We start from the raw sequence: 18,229 nt of genomic DNA on the forward strand, positions 1-18,229 counted from the left end.
CCGGCCGGGCCCGGCCCCTCAGCCCGGCGCAGGCCCCGCCGCCGCCGCCGCCATGGCGCTGAAGATGGTGAAGGGCAGCATCGACCGTATGTTTGACAAGAACCTGCAGGACCTGGTGCGCGGCATCCGCAATCACAAGGAGGATGAGGTGAGGGGAGCCTTCCCCGCGCTCCGGCACGGGGATGTCACCGCTGGCCGCTGGGGCCGGGGCTGGGAAGGGAATGTTGGCTTGGGAAGGGGGAAGCGGGAGTCAGAACGAGGAAGGTGACGCTGGGGTGTGGGGCAGGAGGGACAGGCTGGGTGAGAGCAGGAGAGTTAATAAGGGAGGGTCATGCTTGGTGCTCATCTTTCCATTCAGCGTGTTGTGGTGTTGAGATCTGTGATATACATATGAAGATATATAGAAGTATATATACACGCAAATGTGTACGTGATTATTACAGAGGGATAATATAGAGGAATTCCTTCCTCTCCAGCCCTTCAGTCACGTGCTGTAGTCAGCTAGGTATTCTTCACCCTGAAGCTGTTATACAGGAGAAGTAAGCTCCTAATTCAGCTTTCAGACCCTTCACGTTTAGTATCTCCTGACTAAAATGTCCTTCTCTCAGAGCTTTTCTAGGCAGCAATCAGTTCTCCGTGTTGGCCTGTTATCCACTCTTGTGTGAGAGGCACGTGATCAGGAAATTAGTATAGGTGAAATAATTAGTCATCAAGAACGTGTTATGTGAGACTCCACAGTGAAGTGTCACATGGTAATTGAGAAGTAACGGGCCCCAATGTCATTTCTGTTCATCTTCAAGTAACTCGTGAAGCCTGAGAAGCTTTCCTAGTGTTGGTCTAACAGCTGGGCTTTGCTGGTGTGTTGGGGGTGGCTGTGCAGTCACTATCAGCTATCAAAAGCTGCAAAGTTGTAAACATGTAACTAAATGGAGAACTTTACTGGGAAAACTGATCTTCCTTGCTGCTGCTATTGAACTGAAACACGAAATACAACTTCCAAAATCTCTGTGAAGCCCCTTGTGCACAGGACAAGGGGTTGTTTGGTAGTGAGCATACCTGGGAAATTTCTGTTTTTAACAGAATAGGCTGAGTTGGAAGGGACCCACCAGGATGTTAGATTTATGGTATTGGTTTGGTGGCAGAGGAAGGCAGAGCTGCTGTGCAGTGCCCTGAAAAATGTGGGAAACACCACGAAGTAGCAACAGCAAATTTATATGGTATTTATGAGCTTAGTGTGTTCTACCAGAGCAGGACCTGGTGAGCAGTATTCTTATGGAGCCCCTCCAATGTGTTATGCTGCTTTTAGTAAATCTGCTTTATTCCTTTGTGCATAGGACAGAAAGTGTTTCATCAGCTGTCAAAGCCCTGAGGATCCCTTTGGTGAAGGTCCAGGCCTTTGTGGCACCAGTTCTTTGAGAAGAATTGAATGTTCTTTCTAAAATAATTTTGTGACAAACAGCTTCATAAGAGAATTAAGAACGACACCGAGCTTGTTCTAATCTGTGACAAGAAATGGTTGAAATGCATTGGCTTTGATGCTCTTTGGAGTTAGGAAAAAACACTCCTTGGACAGTTTTGTAGGGCTCTGTGTACTTGTAGGAAGCTGTTACTGGGGTTTGTGCACACTCTGGGATTCAGTGAGGTCAGAGCAATATGTTGTCTCAGAGCAGCTGGGCTGCAGCATGATGGGATTTTAAACTCTTGTTTGGAATGCAAATGGTGAGATTTTGAAATGGATAACTACAGGGATAATTCCTTTTTATAGCCTCACAAGCAGAACAAAAATTAAAACCCAGACCAGGATGTGTTCAGCTGATTAAGACATTGCTCTGGTAAAACATGTGTGTTTGGGAATCCTTCAAACATTTCTCTTCATTCCAGAGAGTGGCTGCAAACAGCACAGGACTGTGCCTTTTCCTGGCTCAGCTGGGGAGAGCTGTAAACCGGCTGTTGAGCTTTTGGGTGTGGATTCAGTGCTTCCCAGGCAGTGGCCAGGGACATTGGCTAATTTTCAGGTGATGTTACAAAATCAGAATGCTGTTTTAGAGGAACCAGCTGCAGAAGTTCTTCCTCTTTTCCCTGCAGTGTTTCCATTGTTCATTGTATCTGTTGAATGTTGCTCCAGTGCTGTAGTTCAACCAACGTTTGTGAGTCTCAAGATAAGTGTTTAAGCCTAAGACAGACACTCTATCCTGTTCGGAAAAGCAAATTTGTTTAAAACAAACAGTGTGCTTTAGTGGGGAGGATATTGGCTATTGGTCTTGGCTCAACAGGAGTTTCTCCAGGAAGAGTTGTCTCTGGGAAGGAGCTACTGTGGTTGTTAAATAGCAATGATATGAAGAGAAATGAAAGCAAGATTGTTGTTTGGACTTCTGATTTACTTGTGCTTTTTCAAAGCAGGAGGTTAGTTTATTTCCATGTCTTGGGTTTTGTGTTTTGGAATTTAATCACATGGAAAAATCTGCCATCACTTATTCCCTCATGTCTCTGGGCAGTCTCTCCTGGTAGATCTCTGAGATGGAAAATTTTATTCCTTTCCCCTTCTTTGCAGGTACCACGTGAGCATATTTGGTATTTCACAGCCAGTCGAGGCTGTACAAGTGCTTGACACCGCAGTTCACAGTGGGTTTCTCAGTGCAGCTCTTTGACAGCCCCACTGTCTTCTTGCTTGGTGGGTTTGTGTTCTTCCTGATTTGCTGTGAGCCTAAATCTCACACCCCAGGGTGTGTCCTGAGGTCAGAGCAGGCCACATCTCTTCACTGATGAGTTTTGTGCTCCTCAGCTCATTAGAGGAGCTGAGAGTGCTGGAGGCTGCCTGGCCCTCGAGTGCAGTGTGTTAATTCCCTGTCAGAGGCATTTCCATTGTGTGACCCATTTATTTTGAGTTTAAACACTGGAATTGAAGGGATGGACTCCCCTAAGGATGTGAGGCAGGAGAGGGGAGCCAGTTAATGCAGTCCCTGCTCTGTGCACACTCCCTGTGCCCATTTCTGGTGTTCTGGGGAGTGCTGGAGCTGCTGCTCCTGCTGCAGGGTCAGTGCTGTGTGCAAGGAATGAGGTGGCAGAGCAGCATTAGCTCCCTCCCAGCTCTGACACGTTGTGTTTACTTTCCAACAGATGCTTTCATTCCTGTGGTGTTTCCCAGCTCCAGTTCAAAGCCAGACTTGATCCTACTGCGTTTTCCTGACTTTTCACTTCCAATACCTCATTCTCTCCCTTTCATTTGGAAAAGGGATGCTTTCCTAATGGAAGTGGTGTTTTTCAGCAGTTATTAGGTAGTTTTGTATTCCATGGAGTAACTTCTCCTACTTTGTGCCTGCTGCTTCAGGATCTGCTCCACAGCATGCTCAGAGGAGGAATGCCTTGTACCACAGGCTGTTAAAATATACTGGATTTTTGCCAAGATAGTCCAAACTGATAAATTATCTGTTCTCCTAAATGTACAGTAAGGGACAGGATATTTCTTTGATGCTGTTTGGCCCTTGCACAGTGTTTTTCATTCACAGTTAAAAGTTTGTTTTTCCCAATAAGGAAGGTCGTGTCAGATGCTGATGTGAGATGTTCCTTTAGAAAACTGAAATTATTAAGTAATAGAAACAGGTATTAATGAGTGTGCTTAGCTCATTCAGACAGCAGCCCTCTGTTTTAGGTGTCTTTGATTTACTGCGGGACACTTGAGGAGAGAGAAGGGATTTCAAAAAGTCCTGTACTAAATATCTGTACACTTCTCTTATACCATGAGGTTGTCCCCCCCTTTTCTCAGAGACTCTGCTGTGTGTGTCTTCGTGGTTTTGGTAATTGATACTTTCAGGAAAAATCATATTGAGAAATTCGCCTTTTCCTGTCTCTGGTGTTGGGTGATAGGTATCTCATTGCTGGTTTACACTTCAGCTGTTTCAGAAGCGTGAAAGGAGCACTCGGTGCTGCTGGTTGGGAAAAAACTTCAGTTACTAATATAATGCTAAATGGGAGCAGCATTGTGTGTCATGCTGTGAAATGTCTGATTTACTGTCAGGCCAGGCTTTCCAACCTGCCAGTGGCTTCTTGCTGCTTACTGAGTGTTACCTGAGGACAGGGCACTTGTATTGTTATAAAAGCTTTTTCCTCTAAATAAAGGACTGCTGTGTTCCACTGCTGATTTCAAGCCTCTTCTGACACATTTTCAGATGAAATTATGTGGGGAATTTTGAGGCATCTTTTCACATCCCAAAACTCTTCTGGGCTCGGCCTGTCCTGAGTGAGGCTCAAGGCCTCCTCATGCTGTGGCTTCTGACAGCCTGGCCTCAGCCGCTGGTGCAGTATTGGTATTTGATGGTAAAGGATGTGGGATGGAACATAATCAGGGAATTTTGAGGACTGCTAAACAGCTTGTTGGTGCCTGACAGAACAGACCGACTGCCGGGCAGTGCAGTTCATTGATGACAGACAGCTCTTTCAGGCGCTGCTGCTCCATCAGTTACTGTGTGTCATATACGTGGTGGTATCTTTGAAGGCAGCTCATTATTCCACCCACTTCCAAGTGCATCTACAGTTGCTATTGTTAATTCTTCGTGTGTGTGAATCACTGCAAAAGACAAAGTCGGAAGTAGAAACAATACACAAAGAGGGTTGGATAAGGACCTCACACCACTTGGTGAGAAACCAGTCTGGGACTGGCCTGCAGGGCCCAGTGTGAGCGTCCTGCCTTACCTGCTGTGTCATGGACACAGAGGGCCTGGGGCATGGCACACGAGCCAAGATGTGGGCAGTGTTCTCCTGTGATTACAGGCAGGAGCAGCTGAGGCTTTGCATTAGTGCTGCCTTTCATTAGCTTCTTGCTTTCTCCTGTATTAAATATTACTTAATTGACTGTGGCATAAGTGGGGATAATAGCTTTGTTCCCAGTCCTGATCGTTTTATAGCTGCCTCTGCTGAGGGTTTGAAATGCTGCAGACAGATCTGTGCTGGCACATGTGGAAGTAAATATTGTGCCTAGGCAGGGCCAGGGGAGAGGAAGAGCTGTCCGGTACCTAGGAAATGGAGTGACCATCCACTGTTCCTTTAGTGAGGCCAGGGGAAAAACAGCCAGAGAAATCAAAGTAAAATATGGATACAGATTACATTTCTGCACTGTGATCAACATCAAAGAGTTGTTTATTTGGTGCTTTTTGTTGCAGATCTTTGTCCTGCTGCTGAGTGCAAAATTTTTTTTTGTGGTTTCTTTCCATCAGTGTCTATGAAAGTGGCTTAAAACCTCTTCCTCCACAGTGTGGGTTAGTGATGGTGTTTGTGTACAGACAGCACCTTTAGGTTTTTCACTTGGAAGTGTTCTTGGGAGTACATCCTGTTCCTGGTGCCCTGTGGAGGGCAGCGTTACATGACAGGCACCAGAAAGAACCAAGTCATGGGACTGGTTACAAGGCAGCATTTGTGTTCATTAGGTTATTAAAAACTGCTGATCATTCACAGTGAGAAATTGAAGTGCTTCATCATCTGAGGGGGGAGTCTGCTAAAATCCAGGTGTCAGGAAGCATAAAAATATTAGAATAGAGTAAAAACTGCAGGAAATAACATTGTTGGCGGTAGTTTTAGTAGCTCAGAAAGGTGATTGAGGGTTTTTAAAATAAGAAGCACATGTTCAAAGTAACTGAAATAAGTGAGCCCTGTTGAATCCTTAGTGTAACTGGGTATTTGAAATGTTTGGTTCCTACCAACCTCCCCCTCAATCATTGTCCAGCAGACTGAGCAGTCAGTTTGTAAACCTCATAGCTGAGTGCTGGTTTTTGTATTAGCTTTTTCTTTTTTGTTGTTATTTCCATGATGACCTGGTGTTCAAACCTGACAACTTCTGCTGAGAAGTCCCCATGTTGGAAGCTGTATAAATGGAGGGAGGTGTCAATGTGGGAATGTTGAAACTGTCTTCTGGTTGGCTCAATCTATGGCAAAGCTGTATAAAATATATTGCCCCAAGTGGATCACTGTGTTAATCAGCTTCAGCCTTGAGACTGGATGTTTGTTTAGTGTGAGTGGTGTGATTGTACAGCAGGGAGGAGGTGAACAAACTTACTTTAATTACACAAATATTTGTGCTGAATTTAAGAAGTCAGAAGTGGCCATGAACCATCTTTTTCATTGTCCTCCTTACCTTTCCATAACTGCACAGTACTCACAGCTGTGCATGAATCAGTGTTAGAGCTTTGTAGTACTTTCAGTGTTACATTTTTATTTGGTATTAATATGTCATTAAGCATCTTTTTTTGGTTTCTCCCTGAACTACTTCAGTCATCTGAGTCTCAGCAACAATAGCTACTTTAGTTTCCCAGGAGGAAGTGACTGCTTCTTCTGCATCCAGCAAAGCACGTGCTTTGATGAAGCCTGCCTTTATCAGAGCCTGAAACTGCACAGAGATGTCTGGAACAAGCAAGCTGAAAAATCTACTGTAAAAACACTTGCATAGCTTTTTACATAGTGATGTAAAAATAAAACTTTGGGTACATCTTGTATTTGCAAGGATGAACACTTTTATGTGACACATCTCTCCAGGCTTAAAAGTTGTCTGCTCGGATATGGCTTAGACAGCCCAGACCCCTGAGGATTGTTTAATTGCTGCGCAATTAAATTAACAAATACTGTGATCAGACTGGAGATGTGCTTATAGTAAGTGGCTGATCAGACTGGAGGTAATTAAGGGACATCTCTAGACCCTTGCTGCTGCTGCCTGCTTACTGATTTACTGGTGTTGGGGCTTGCTGATTGCCAGCAGTGATCTTGGCCTTGCTCACCTGGGAGGGGGCCAGAATGGCTCATGTAGCTCCAGCTTCCTGCATCACTGCCCTTCTGTGAGCATTTCAGTGTGAAATCCTGAATTGTCTTTGGGTAAACCACCAAAGAGGAGCTGTCCATGGGAGACTGCCAGAACACCCCAGTGCTTGGAGGGACACTGCAGGTGCTTGGAGTCACTTTGGACAAGCAGCTGCAACTCTACAGCTGTTTCTTTCCTGCAACCCAATCTTTGTGTTACAAACCTGTTCAGAAGATCCTGTGTGTTTTTCTGTGGTGCCTTAAGGGGCTGTAATGGCTGGTCTGGAGTTGGTTATCTGCCCTGAAATTGGTGCATAGATAGCACTTCTCTGATTTTTTAGAATAAGGTTCAAAGGTTTTAATTGGCTTATGAGTCACTTTAGGATGGATGTGTGCCTGGATCATTCCAGATTTCAGTTGGTGTGTGTAACTTCAGCAAACATTAACAAAAGAAAAAACTGTAAACCTACTTTTTGCATTCCTTCCTCTGTGTTGTTTGGCCAAGGAGTCTTGTGATGTCCCTGTGCTTGTACCAGACAAGGGGGCAGTGGGTAATGCATCGTGTTTCTAATAAATAATCTAGAAGTCTGCTGCAAATGAACCAGCAGAACCTCGTGCCTCTGATGTTGTCACTCAGAACACTGGGCTGGGACCTTAAGCCTTCCTCAGGATGAGCCAGTAAATCCCTGGAAAGCTTCATGGACAAAACTAAGGCAGGTTAAAACATGTACAGCAATGCTGTTTATCAACAGCTGAGTGAAAGATAAGCTTGGCTTTCTGAAAATGCCTTTCAGTTTGCTGAGCCCTTTGTTGCAGCTGAGAGCCCTCAGTGCTGCTGGACTCAGGCTGTGCAAACCCATCAGGATGAACATTGTGCAGCTTCCCACTCACTGCTGACCCTCTGTTCTGTTCTCAGCTGCTTTGCCATGGTTTTGGTGAAGTTACTTGTGAGGAGCATGTGTGGGAGCACATGCCTTGGAATTCTTTCTATCCAGCCATGGAGTAGCCTAAACAAAAGATCCTGTTGTTTACCTCAAATATCTTTTTCTACAGTAGTTAAATAATACAGTATTTTAATGGAAATAAATATATAATGTGTTGATCTCTAATGCTGTGCCCAAGTCAGTAGAAAGCAGCACATTTTGCCCTTTAATGCCCTTGTCTGTTACTTCAGTTGATTCATTCCATACTGTCATGGTACTGCAAACACTAGAGGTGTTCTCTGACTGGTTCAGTGCTGTTTGACATCAAGTGCTGCTTTGGGGGGTTTGAGAGAAGCCTGGCAAGTGATAAATATTTCTTCCCAGCCTTCTTTCTGAGGCAGCTGATGTGTGCTGTGAATGGGATCTGCTGCCTGAAGCACGAACAGCTCTGAAAGTTCCTTCACCAGCTCAAGGTGTTTTGGGGTGTGAGTGCCTTTGGTGTTGAGCATTGTGGTTGTGTTAGGAGGTTGCAGCAGTGCGCACCTTCCTCTCATGTGAGACCATCATGTGCTTGTGCTCAGTGTGATCTCATGAAGTTCGTCTCAAAGTCCTACCAAAATTGATAAATCCTGTAGTGCTTAAAACAGAAGAAATGTTACATTTTGTGCTTATTTATTTTTATGTTCTAAGTATTCCAAACATTTCTGTTTCACTATGGTATGGTTTCAGACATATCAGAAAATATCTTGCTCCTTGTGGCATTCACTGTTAATAATTCCTTTCCTTAAAACACTGTATTTAACCCTGAAAGTGCAAGAGAAATAACGACCAATGTTCACTGACATTTTACTCTTTCATCTGGATGGAAGCACTTGGATGTTGCAGTGACAGGTTTGAATCTCAAATCAAGTGCATTTGGTTTGCTGGGCTGCAACCCAAAGGTGTAGGAACGTGAGTTTGCCTTCTCTTGAGTTTAGAAGGTGGTTTTTGGTTGACATGAAATACAGCTTCTTGAAGACTCCTGGAAATGAGTAGTTTACATGATTAAATTTAATGTAAGGCTTCTGCAGTGATCTCCATCCCAATCATTGCTGTGTTCCTGTGAGGTAATGACAGCAAGTACAGCATGGAGAATCACATTTCCTAGGAATGTAATTGTTGTACAGATTAGTGACTTTTTAAACTTCATATACTGATTGCTTGAGAAGGATAAGTCTTTTGTCAGCATCTCTGAAATTGTCAGCAAACCCCAAGTTCTGTCTTGGCTTGAAATAAAGCCTTAGTGTTTTTCAAATTTAAGTCAAAAAACATGGCTGGGAAATGAAAAATCCTATAAAATGGCATTTTTGGCTTCTTACCATGACCCACTCTCCCCTTCCTCCTTCCATTTCAAAGAGACTGTGTATTTGATTCACGATGCCTTCTTTCTTATTTTAGCCACTCACATTCATTTAAATGCACATATTTTCTAGGTGAGATCTTGGAATTATTGAGGAATTAGGGCTTGTTTTAAAAAACAGCTTGTGTATTTTGTTAATGGACATAAAGTACTCCAGCATCTCGTTGGTGACATACTTTGAGGAATGCAGTTGTGTCTGTGCTGTTCCACAGCTCTGTTGGGTGCTCTCTGCTCACATCTGCAGGCTGCACTTGGGTTTTAGCTGGGCTGCTCCAGGCATGTTCCTGTAATGCTCCTTGGGAGAGAGAACAATTACCACAGTGGTTGCTATGGCATTTCATTAAGGAGCCTTTCCACCGCGGCAGGGAAGGCTCCTTTCCCACTTGGCAGCCTAGCAGGAATAAAAGAGAGCCTCGGCTCCTTGCCTGCTGCTCTCAGAGCCTTCAGCTCTGCCCCTGCTCCCACCCTTCCTCCTGCGAGGGTTCCTATGCCTCATGGCTCTGCCTGTCCCCACCTCACTGCCTGAGGGGCTGCCTGAGCGTTGCCTGGCCCCCTCAGAGCCATCTGACTGTCCACAGGTCTGTAAATGTTGGGGCTTAGAAATGCTCCTCAATCTACTGGCCTGGATGTGTGAGCCATCAACACAAAACTGCAAATTGTACTGTCACAGAATTAGTTAGGAATTAATAGCTAAGAAATATATTGATATTGTAATGAATAGTGGGAGCATAAATGAACTCTGGGCACTGCTGAGGCCCTCTCTTGAATCCTGGGGTCGTGATAAGAAAGACATTGAAGGGCTGGAGCATGTCCAGAGCAGGGACTAGAGCACAAATGTGATGGGGAGGACTCAACCTGGAGCAGAGGAGGCTCGGGGGGAACTTGTGGCTCTGCACAACTCCTGACAGGAGGGGACAGCCAGGGGGGTCAGGCCCTGCTCGCAGGGAACAAAGGGACAGGACAGGAGGAAACTGCTTCAGGCTGTACCAGGTGAGGTTTAGATTGGATATTAGGAAAAATTGCTTCATAGAAGGCTGCCCAGGGCAGTGGTGGAGTCACCATCCCTGGAAGTGTTCAAAAAACCATGTGGATGTGGCATTTGGGGCATATTTTAGTGACGAACATGACAGTCCTGGACTAACAACTGGTGAACTTGTTGATCCTTGAGGGCTTTTCCAACCTCAATGATTCTGTGATTCATGGGACCTCAAAAGCATTTAAGGAAAAACAGAGCTACTTATATCCTGGGAAGTATTTGGTTTTAATTACCACACCAGGAAATTCCTATATTAGAAGGATTTGTGCAAAGACATAGTTGGTGCTGGGCAAGATACCCAGATTTTTGTGCTGTGTCAGTATGTAAATGTTAAGAGCTTTTTTCTTCCAAATATTTAGGCCTTGCTGAGTGACTAGAATTTTTTTCATTGCATCAAGGGGTTGTTCTCCCTTTTGCTGTGTGGTGTGACCCCCCTGAGCAGCTGTGGACTGCAGTGGGGGTTGTGGGTCAGTGGGAAGTGCTTTGGTGCAGGTCCTGCCCAGCGCTGTGCCCAGGTCAGGGTTCCACAGCCAGAGCTTCACTGAGGATCTGCTCCCACCTCCAGGTTCCCTCGCAGTTCTGTGGGTGTGAGATGTGGCAGCAGATCCAGCTGGGTGTGGTGCTTGCCTTTCAGATTTAGGAGGGAGGCTGCACAGATCAGTTTTCCTCATATTGCTCATTCATGGCAGTGCCACTCCACAGGATTAACAAAAAGTTAATACCTGCTGATCCTGTAAAGCTTTCTATAAATAGTGCCTGCCATTCCTTGGAGTGTTTTGGGATTTGAAGTACAGCTGTTTCAGAAGGACTTCTTTCTGCTCTCTCTAATCCCTTTTTTCAGTTGCAGATCTGATTCTGAGTTCTGTAATGTGCTTTTCCAGAAGCTGGACTAACTGGTAGGCAGGGATTTACCTGTGGGATGTTGGGGCTGGTGACTCTGGAGCCTTGTTCAGCTGTGCCAGGCTGGGCACTACTGAACTTCTCTGTACTCTTATTTTTTCCACCTCTCCTGCTCACACAGTGGTTTGTGCTCAACACTGAAGAGGTTTCCAGAAGATTAAGCTAATGTTTGAATAGTGTGGGGATAGATGCAGTGGGAAATAAGTGAGGCTTTTGGTTATGGAAGTAAAGACTGAGAACCTCTGTGTCAGTGTCCTTCTGCCTTGAGAACCGTCACTGGCCTCGCTGCCCAGGATGTGGCAACAAGATACACACATGAAGGATTCTGTGACACTGTTCCAGTGTGCTCTTCTCTGAGCATAAAATATTCAAGGCCAAGTACAATATATTTGTGGATCAGTTGCATGTTGTATAAGTCACTCAGCATTTTTAATGAAGTATTTATTTTCTACCCTCAGAAGTTTTTTTTTTAGTTTATACTCAAGAGTTTAAACTTCCCATGTGAGTTGTCAGGCCCTGAATCACTCTCAGGTGAATGGTTTACAATCCCAAATCTGCTTCTGGGTAAAGTCACCTGGACACTGTTGTTCAGTGATGCCATCTCCAGTTTTGGCAGATGCAATCCACTCACCTGTATCCAGGAGAACAGAAGGGATCTGTGTACAGGAAAGGATTGTTTGGTGTTTACAGTGCCCTCCTTTAACAGGAAAATTCCCACTGTAAGGATAGTATTTCTATCCCAAACACAGGCATTTAGGAATAGCTTAAATTCCCTCAAGCTCATTCATCTGTCTGCTGAGCACCCCCAGCTGTGCCAGGCTGGCTCCAGAGCAGAGGGGCTCCAGCCCTTGCAGCATCTCCGTGGCTCCTCTGGCCTGGCTGCAGCAGCTCCATGTCCTCCTGCTGCTGTTGCCCAGGGCTGGGGCAGCTCTGCAGGTGGGGTCTCACCTGAGCACAGGGGCAGAGGGGCAGAATCCCCCCCTCCCCTGCTGCCCACGCTGGGGGCTCAGCCCAGCACAGGGGGGGTTTCTGGCTCAGTGCCCATGGCCGGGGCAGCCTGAGCCTCTCACCACCAACACCCCAAGTCCTTCCCCCTGGGCTGATTTTCATCCATAGCAGCAAACTTTTGTGGCTTGCATTGTGTCACTCCAGGACATTTGTAAAAGACTAAAAAATGGTTGTATTAATACACAAAAATTAGTGTAAAGGGGAAAAAATGTTGATTAAAGTCAGGCCACTAGACACTTCTGTGCTGAAAATATCATTTTGGAGGAAGGTGGTGGTATTCAGGCAGGGATTAGGTAATCCGGTTCTGACCTGGTTCCTCTGGCAGCTAGGAATGTGAAATACCCTGGTGCATGCATGGCTTTGAAAAGAGAGATTATTTCTTTGCATTTAAATTTTCATTATTCCTGTAGCAGATGCCTTCAGTACTTAAATAATAATTAATTGTGAACTGGAAGAATCTTTGGCTGAGCAAATTCTGCTTGTAAAGTAAAATCTGTACAGATAATTTTAAATCACATGTTTGCCACATCCTTCCCACAAGCACAGATGTGATTGCTTGGAAAGATGTGAAGCACCAATATTTAAATGTAAACATTGTGACATTTGGCTCTTTGAATTGCTGAGAAATTCATAGAAATAACTGTTATTTATCAAAATGTGTAAATGGCAAAAGGGCTTATGGAAGTTGAGAACCAGAGAGGGGGTTCATGACTTTCCATGGAGCTTTCCATGGCTGGGGGGGTCCAGGAAGCACCTGTGTCCCATCCAAGCTTTGTGTTGTGGGTGCACATCCACAGTGTCATCATTGGCAGCAGGTCCAAAAATGGGGTGTTTTCATCAGTCACCTCTCATTTGTGGGCTGTTAGCAGTGTGTGACAGCTTTTCCTTGTCACGTCATGAGCGGGTGTTCTCTGACGTCCCTCTGGAGGCAGTGATCTCTAGCAATGGTGAACTCTGGTTTTGTGCAGACCTCTGCCTACTCAGTCTCCATTGAGCAACTTCATGTTTGCAGATTTTTGAATCTAGAGCTTTGGAGTGAGTGGTGTAATTGTGAGGGAGAGGCAGAAGGGACAACCACCAAAGAAACATCTCATACTTTTGGTTTTGTAACAGAATTGTGGTGGGTTTTTTTTAATAAGTAATTTTGTCAGAGTTAAGTGCTTACTAAATTGTGTGTGTGTGAGATTGATGCTTGCAAATGGAGTTCTGGTGCTTCTCCCCACCAACATGCTGGGAACTTGAGAAACTGGTGGAGGAGCTCAAATTTTTGTTTGTTTTCCTCAGGCAAAATACATCTCTCAGTGCATCGACGAGATCAAGCAGGAGCTGAAGCAGGACAACATCGCAGTGAAGGCAAACGCAGTCTGCAAACTGACCTATGTAAGTGCCTTGCTGGGCTCCCACAGAATTGCAGCTGCATTTTGTTCTTTCCTGCTGATTTGGAGCCAGCCCTGGCTCTGGGTGTCTGCTCTGCTTCCCCTGCTCCAAGTGCAGCCTGTGGGGACATCGCTGCCCCAGCTCTGACGTCAGAGGCTGCACGTTCCTGCTCTGTTTGGTACAACTGGATTTAATTGTGATGGGGCAGGAAGTGAATCTAATTTAAAACAAACAAGTTAAAAGAAATTGTTTTCAATTTGGGTTGGTTCTTATGACATAGTGACATGAGCACTTGAAACTGGTTTTTCTCTTTGCTCAGTCCTTTGTTGACAAGAAGACAAATTTTGGTAAAGATTTCTTTTTGTGGCTCTGTTACGGTTTTTATTAGAAGAAAATCAGGAATAAAACCCATCACACCAATGCTTATATAACTGCATATCGTAGAATCACAGAATGATTTGGATTTGAAGAGACCTTAAAGCTCATCCTCCTGTCATGGGCAGGGATGCCTTCCACTGTCCCAGGGTGCTCCAAGCCCCGTCCAGCCTGACCTGGGGCACTTCCAGGGATCCAGGGGCAGCCACAGCTGCTCTGGGCAGCCTGGAACTGATGCAAACTGTTGAAAACTTGTGATGTCTTTCACTTACTGTGAGTGGTGCAGTGGTGAGTGGTACATTGCTCATAAACCTGTGATGCCTACAGAATCATTTTCAGACTCCTGTTGCATCTTCAGTTTTGGGACATGTCTTGACCTATTTCCTTGAGTCTCTTATTTGAGAAGTTTATCTTGGCTTCTCTGCTCACAGTTACAGATGCTGGGCTACGACATCAGTTGGGCTGCTTTCAACATTATTGAAGTTATGAGTGCTTCCAAGTTTACATTCAAGGTGAGTTCTCTGTAAATGCAGCTGTCCTGGCCAAGCTGTCAGATACCCTGGCTTTTCACAAAAGGTATTTTTATGTGAAGACCACCTGAGATTCTTAGTTCCAGGCATTTTTTATTCTGTAATAGCTTTATAATTTTTCTTGAAAGATTTATTTTATGTTCTGTTGCAGACCTTTTTCACCAAACATGGTGGAATGTTGCTTCCTAAGAAATTATTCCCTAATGGGGCTTTATACCTGAAACTCAGGAGTCAGCACAGACAAAATAATTGTAGTAGCCAATCCTACCTTATTTCTGCAGCTTCATGGTCTCTGAACTGTGTTGTAACAAAATAGAGAAGGTGAAAGTGGTTTTATTATCCCTAAGACAGATAAATGATCAATAGAACATTACTTGTCTGAACTTACTCTTTTTTGATATAAACCCCCTTTTCTAGGGGACCCCTCTCATGCCTCTTGTGTTATACAAACCTACTCATTCACCTTTTTAATATTGCTTATAAAACCTACTCATTCACCTTTTTAATATTGCTTATAAAGCCACCAGTTGGTTTCCACTTAAACATTGTCTAAATTGACTTTAAAAACAAACCTTGTTTTCCTCCTTGCCTTTTCCCAGCGCATTGGTTACCTGGCTGCCTCCCAGTGCTTTCATGAAGGGACTGATGTCATTATGCTGACAACTAATCAGATCAGAAAGGTAAATGTTCAATTCTTCATTTCTTCTTGCACTCTCTCCCTGCTTGTACTTTCACATCTGTACTGAGTATTTCTCCATGAGGAATACAGAGGTGGTTCAGTAGAATTCTTGATCTTCAGTCTCCTGTCATTCCACAAGCAGAGGGATTAATGAAACACTCAGGAACTGTGCACATCCCTCCCTGTGCTGTCTCATACCAGCCCTGTGTTTGTTCAGCACAGAAAATGGGGACAGAAATAACTTTGCTGGTCTCTAGGCAGTGCTTATAAGAATGTAACAGGCAGGAAAAATGTCCCCATTCCTGAAGTAAAATGAGCAGTGGCTCAGGAGTGACATGGCTCCACAACACTTCTACTTGTGTGGGATCTTTTTGTCTGTAATTCCACATCAGACTTTGACTTCTCTGGTAGAATTGGGTGTAAAAATGGTGAAGAGAGTGTGGAAAGTTTTGTTCTGCATTCATGTACCCACATGTGCATTCATTTTCATAGAGCTTGATCACTTGGAGTTACTGGTGTGCAGCGTAGTTTTCCTATTCTTGAAGTTACAGATATTTTTTAAGCTCTTGACTTTCATTTTTTAAGTATCACTGCTTTAAAACTTGACTGATCCAGTACAAAATCTGCCTACATTTTTACCATTTTTACAAGGAACCAAAATGTGTTTTCCTTGCTTAAAAAAGAGCAGTGGGATGTTATCCAGTATCTTCCCTAAAGAACTAGTGCTTTTCCCTCTATCTTTTGAACTATTTTGTGCTGAATGGGAATATCTATTGTCTTTATTATGAACTCTTTATTTTACTGAATTTCAGTCAGTTACTGGCTACTTCCACTTTGTGCCCAAGTTTTTATGTAGAAGATAAAAATCTTTCTTTATGCCTTTTCATGTTTCATTGATCCAAAGCTTGAAATTTGAAGGATTTATCAGTTCTAAAAATACATTAGAGCCAGGATGAATTTCAGTTTTTTGCCCCTTAAGAAGTAGACTGCATTATTCTTAAAGTAGACTCTAATTTCCCACCACCTGCAGCAGGTTTTTAAATGAGATGTAAATGGCACAGAACCCCAAAGGCCTGACTATGTTTAGCTCTCCTGAAGCAGCTTCAGTATCCATGTGAATCTGGACTCTTAATTCAGCAGTCCATGTGGGAATGCTCTGTGCAGCCTCTTCATGTTTGTGTTTCCTGATACACAATTTATAGTCTATACTTGAACTTACTCATAAATTAATTTTACTATGGGTGAGTGACTTAAGCTTAGAAAGACCTGAAAGAGAATGGAGGGCTGGTTAGGATACTGACTACAAATAGATCCAAAGGAACCCGACCAATAAATGTGTTCCTCACACATAAATTGTGTCCTGTCTTTGTGGACTGGAAGTGTGATGCTGCCAGCAGCTTGGGAGAAGAATAATTTCATTTCTCTACTAGATTAAGGTGGAGCACCACTCACCAAGAGTGCTTGTTCCCAGTGAAGTTGATGACACTTGGAATTGGACTTAGCAGGGTTAGTGCTTAATACCAGTTTTTTAGGACTTTAAATATGTCTGTAATAAGTAATGAGTGTTACAAAACTATTTCCATTCCCAAAACACCACCAAGGTATGATATCTCTGATTACTTTTATGTTGCAGTCATCCATCTCTTGTTTAATTATGGTTCTTTGTGCCCATTATTAAACCCCAGGCTGGCTGTAGTTTAGCAGGTGTTAGTAGTTGATATATAAATATTCCCATGAAGAAGCTCTGCTTTATTTATGTTGATTGAATAAAATTAGTCTGAGGAAGTTGTTTCTTAACATTCTGTGTGATCTTAAATTTTTGAGCGTGTTTCTCTTTTTTCAGGATCTGAGTAGCCCTAACCAGTATGATACTGGAGTTGCACTGACTGGCTTGTCCTGTTTTGTTACTCCAGATCTTGCCAGGGACTTGGCAAATGACATCATGACATTGGTGAGTTCATAAGGTTGAAATAACTTTCTATAATTATAGAATGTTAAGTTATTCAAATCTGGTAAATATCTTAAATTTAGAACTGATACATGTGAAACCTGCTGCTTCATTCTTGTGGGGGTTCTGGGGAGCTTTTACAGACTAGTTAGATCAAGAGGATCACTTTGAAATACATTCATTAGTTCTGGTGATAAACAACAGTATTTTGCTCTTGCCTCAAAGCTGAGTTTTCAAAAAGCAGTTGAGTCTCCCAGGAAGAGCTTTGGTGACAGCAGTGTGAGCACAGGAGCTCTGGAAACACAGATGTGCTCAGAGCCTGACTGCAGTTTTTTCATTCACAGATGTCTCACACAAAGCCTTACATCAGGAAGAAGGCAGTGTTAATCATGTACAAAGTTTTTTTGAAGTACCCAGAGTCCCTCCGTCCTGCATTTCCTCGCCTTAAAGAGAAACTTGAAGATCCAGATCCCGGTGAGTGGGTTTTAGTGAATTCCTTCTGCTCTCACACGTGGAGGTCCATGTGCTTGTAGAGCTTGTGGAGAAAAGAGTGCATGAAAAATGCTGTAATCATCTTTTGGGCACTGACTCTCCTGTTTCAGGGTAGGTCAGTATAGGAGACTTTTGATGGGTGTTGCCGTATTAAAAACAGGTTCTTTAAAATGTCCATTTCTTCAAACCCAAAGCTACTGAAAATGTATCAGACGGTTAAACCTTAACGGACAAAGCAGCTTAAAGTTTCGTGATTTGTTTAACTTGACTATTGAAAATATTTCAGTTGATTTCAGGGTTTGGGGTTCTCGTTTTATTACTACTTGTGCTTTTTTAGCAAGCTGCAGCTGTTGACTTGCAGTGGACATAGTTAAAATTATTTAACATTCCTTAGTGTATTTTTTATTTATTTGAGTCCAGACTGCTCTTTGGGCCCCTCAGTACTGTCAGTGCAGGTCAGCCACAGCACAGGAAATCTGCAATTGCTCAGTATCATATTCACATTTTTGCTCAGTCTTTAGGAGGTGCTGGTGTTCCCTCACTGCACCAAAACACTTGTTTTAGGAATTCTGTGTCTGGGTGTGTATTTGATCTCCACTTGATTTGTATCTGCAATTACAGAGAGAAATTTAATTGCATTTCCCAACTGTTTTATTGTGAGCATGGAATATTTATCTTGCAGGACAATGTTATTAAAGAAAGCAAAATCCCTCACCTGTAGAGAGAGGAAGAAGTTGCCTGTTAAGCTTTGTGGAGTGAAGGATTGCTCTCTGCTAGGACAC

The 18,229-nt window shown here is 43.7% G+C and overlaps 1 protein-coding gene across 2 annotated transcripts in view; it reads left to right on the forward strand.

Moving 5' to 3' along the window:
* Positions 1-6: 6 nt before the first annotated feature.
* The window catches only part of AP3D1 (adaptor related protein complex 3 subunit delta 1), a 42,993-nt gene continuing 24,770 nt past the window's right edge, over positions 7-18,229 (forward strand). For both annotated transcript variants that reach the window (XM_031062192.1, XM_031062193.1), the window contains exons 1-6: positions 7-148; positions 13,331-13,426; positions 14,230-14,310; positions 14,928-15,008; positions 16,851-16,958; positions 17,300-17,429. In XM_031062192.1, the coding sequence (XP_030918052.1) occupies positions 53-148; positions 13,331-13,426; positions 14,230-14,310; positions 14,928-15,008; positions 16,851-16,958; positions 17,300-17,429 (592 nt within the window). In that variant the 5' untranslated portion in view covers positions 7-52. The remainder of the gene's footprint in view (positions 149-13,330; positions 13,427-14,229; positions 14,311-14,927; positions 15,009-16,850; positions 16,959-17,299; positions 17,430-18,229) is intronic.

Source organism: Geospiza fortis, unplaced genomic scaffold, assembly GCF_000277835.1.
Source record: "Geospiza fortis unplaced genomic scaffold, GeoFor_1.0 scaffold254, whole genome shotgun sequence".
In the NCBI taxonomy this organism is placed as follows: Eukaryota; Metazoa; Chordata; class Aves; order Passeriformes; family Thraupidae; genus Geospiza; species Geospiza fortis.